Consider the following 3,514-nt stretch of genomic DNA (forward strand, 5'->3'; position numbering starts at 1 on the left):
CTAGTCTATAGTCTAGTCTATAGTCTAGTCTATAGTCTAGTCTATAGTCTAGTCTATAGTTTAGTCTATAGTCTAGTCTATAGTCTAGTCTATAGTCTAGTCTAAAGTATAGCCTATAGTCTAGTCTATAGTCTAGTCTAGTTTATAGTCTAGTCTGTAGTCTTGACTATAGCCTAGTCTATAATCTAGTCTATAATGTAGTCTATAGTCTTGTCTCGTCATTTGTCTTGTATATAGTCTAGTCTATTGTCTTGTCTATAATCTAGTGTATTGTCTAGCATATAGATTAGAGTTTGGACTAGAATACTAGGCTATATAATATACTATAGACTAGACTTTGGACAAGACTATAGACTGGACTATAGACAATACTAGATTGGACTATAGACTAGAATAAATACTAGACTATATACTGTAGGCAAGTCCATAGACTAGACTTTGACTAGAATATACTATAGACTATGCTAAACTATAGCCTAGTCTATAGTATATTATATAGCCTAGTATTCTACTCCAAAGTCTAGTGTATAGTCTTGTCTATAGTGTAGTCAATAGTCCTGTCCATAGTCTAGTCAATAGTCTTGTCCATAGTCAATACTGTAGTCTATAGTCTAGTTTTTGTCTAGTCTAGCCTGTAATCTAGTATATAGTCTGGTCTGTAAAAAATAAGTCCAAAGTTCAAATTTAAAAAAGAAAAATAAAAAATTTCATCGAAATTTATAATTTTAATCAAAAAGAAATATTTAACCAAAAATATCGATTTTAGCGAAAAAGACTTTTCTTCAAAAAATCAAAATTAAGTCGAATAAATTTCATCTTAAACTTTCATTTCAGGAAAATTACTTTTATCAAAGAAACTTGACTTTTTTTCATAAAAAAATTTTACATCAGTCAAGATTTTTATTTTTGTTAACAAAAACTTCATTTTTTAATCGGTGATAAATTTTTTTAGACATTTCATTAATATTTAATAATTTTCATGATAAACTAATTTTTGTATAAAATTTATATGGGAGGTGTCACGCCCCTGTAGCTAATCCGCCTACTTTTAGTATTAAATAATTATATTGACTATAAAGTAGCTTCGACAATTTTCTTTTATATACTGATTTAATATTTTCGTAATGTGGGCGTGGCTCCTAGACCACTTAAAATTAAAAAAATAATAGCCAATTACCTTCCACACATACAGGGAAATTGGTTAGTAGTCTATAAACTTCAAACATATAACAAAAACACACATTAATTTTATATATAGATGTTTGTAAGTAAATACAAATTAATTCCACACGAATCTTCTTTTATTAAAAAATATAAAAATAAAAATCTTCAAAATTATTAAAACACTTTAATTTTGATATAATTACACATCCATTCTATCACAAATCTTCATCATTTCGATTGAGATTCTTCAGCAATAATGTCATTTTCAACAAGATCATTGAACTTGACACGAATCTCTTCATGATTATTACACTCTATAGAATTTAAAGAATCATGTGAACAATCTGCAGAGATTTGTTGCTGACCATTTCCATTAGCATTGGCTGCCAGTGATGATGATAACGTCTTTGTGTTGCAATTAGTAAGCAGTGTGGGTTTATAACAAAAGCGCCAGATAATAAAGACTAGGGAATAAGAAAAATTCAATTAAAAATTTCTAAGGGAACCAACTTTGGGACCAAAATGAGTGTTTAAGAAAAACTTACTTAGGGAAGAACTACTTATAAGTGAGAGAAGAATTGTAGCAATTAAATAACCTAAATTTGAATTATCATGTGGTTTTGAATGAGAAGCTGCTTCTTCATAGGATTCTATATTTATTACATTGTCCTCAGGATTTTTGACCAGGATTTGTCTGTAAAGTAAACAAAGTTAATAAAAGAATCTTTTAACATTAGTTTTTTGTATTTACTCTTGCAGATCTTTATATGGAACCAACTGATGCCTGTGGTAGCCATATATCCATGCTTTGCAGCTTATAGTTTGATTTAACACAGATTTCTGCTGGATAACTTCAGGTATATATGACATTTTTATAATATTTATATTAAAACCAGTTTGTTGACTCAGTTCATGTTCTAACTCTTGCTTAGTTTTGGTAGAATTATCTTTTAAAGTAACTAAACTATAAAAGTCTTGACTCAAAGCTTTAACTATCACTACAGTGCCAGATGTTAATCCATCACCATACTGATCTGTAGCCAGAACAATTAGTTCCGTTTGTTCATCTTTCTGAAGTGCTTTTCCCTTGGGATATATTTTACCCGTTTCTGGTTCAATATCAAAATAAGTATTTTCTCTCATGGTAAATTTAATTTTAGCATTAAAACCCAAATCACGATCGAAAGCTTCTATTCTTGTTAAATATTCAGGGTAAATATCTAAGGCCGCATTTCCAGATGGATAACCCAAAAAGAGTGGTCCCTCAGATAATTTAAACTCTGGAGGATTATCATTAATATCATCGATTTTTATATAAAGCCACATAATATCGGGGGAATAGGCTATATCATCGCTTAATGTTATTTGTGTTGATCGTTTTTCAATAGGTTTATTTTGTGTTATATCTATTGTAAGATTTTCTTGATCATCATTTTTGTCACATTTCAATCTAAGTTTAACCATAACTTGTGGTTCTGACATATTTTGAAAAATCTCATCTTCACGATCAATGGCAATGGTATCCAACATATTGAAAATATAATTGACATGGACATATTCTATAAAGAATAGAAAATAAGTTAAATGTATAAAGTTTTCTCTCTTCTCATCATTATCCTTTTAAATAACATACCCTTATCGTTTGGCCACATATCCACTATATGGAATGTACAATTCTCATTAAATTTCATATCCATAAGACCATGAAAGGCGTTCTCCTCATTGATATGACGTATCATTAAAGTTTTCTCTACTGTCACGCCCTCAAATAATTTACACTCTTCTTTGGGTTGAACTTTTAAAAGAGCTTTAACAATCGCTCTTTCACGAGTTGCTATATTTTCAGCTGTTATGTTAAAAAGATAATTTCCCTCTTCTATAGTGCCATACAGACCCAACTCTCCCGTAAAGGGATTTATCGAAAGTCTTTGGGCCAAAAGATCTGTAATATTTTTTAAACTAAATAGTTTTGAAAGAATATAATTTTATTAATTAAACTTACCATTTTGTACATTCAACATATAATGAAAACTAGTATTATTACCAGAACTATAGGCATTTACTATACCGAGAATACCGGTTTGATTGGTGTAGGCGGTGAATACGTAATTCTTACTAGAAAACTTTGGTGGATCAGGCAAAGGTAGAGTGGGTGAGGGACATTCTGAAATTATAAATTAATTATATAGTTGTTTTAGTCTAGTCATAGTCCAGTTAATGTCTAGTAAAAGTCTAGTCTAGTAATAGTCTAATCTATAATCTAGTCTATAGTCTAGTCTATAGTCTAGTCTATAGTCTAGTCTATAGTCTAGTCTATAGTCTAGTCTATAGTCTAGTCTATAGTCTAGTC

The 3,514-nt window shown here is 29.9% G+C and overlaps 2 protein-coding genes across 2 annotated transcripts in view; one reads left to right on the forward strand and one right to left on the reverse strand.

Annotated features, from left to right (window-relative positions):
• LOC124420257 overlaps positions 1 to 875 on the forward strand; it is a 2,840-nt gene extending 1,965 nt beyond the window's left edge. Inside the window, exon 5 of the mRNA XM_046952518.1 lies at positions 835 to 875. Within this exon, the coding sequence (XP_046808474.1) occupies positions 835 to 875 (41 nt within the window). The remainder of the gene's footprint in view (positions 1 to 834) is intronic.
• Positions 876 to 1,259: 384 nt separating this feature from the next.
• LOC111687692 overlaps positions 1,260 to 3,514 on the reverse strand; it is a 4,951-nt gene continuing 2,696 nt past the window's right edge. The window contains exons 2-6 of the mRNA XM_046952519.1: positions 3,167 to 3,328; positions 2,798 to 3,106; positions 1,916 to 2,723; positions 1,710 to 1,858; positions 1,260 to 1,628 (exon numbers count right to left, since the gene is read on the reverse strand). Coding sequence (XP_046808475.1) covers positions 1,393 to 1,628; positions 1,710 to 1,858; positions 1,916 to 2,723; positions 2,798 to 3,106; positions 3,167 to 3,328 — 1,664 coding nt within the window. The 3' untranslated portion in view covers positions 1,260 to 1,392. The remainder of the gene's footprint in view (positions 1,629 to 1,709; positions 1,859 to 1,915; positions 2,724 to 2,797; positions 3,107 to 3,166; positions 3,329 to 3,514) is intronic.

Source organism: Lucilia cuprina, chromosome 5, assembly GCF_022045245.1.
Source record: "Lucilia cuprina isolate Lc7/37 chromosome 5, ASM2204524v1, whole genome shotgun sequence".
Taxonomy (NCBI): Eukaryota; Metazoa; Arthropoda; class Insecta; order Diptera; family Calliphoridae; genus Lucilia; species Lucilia cuprina.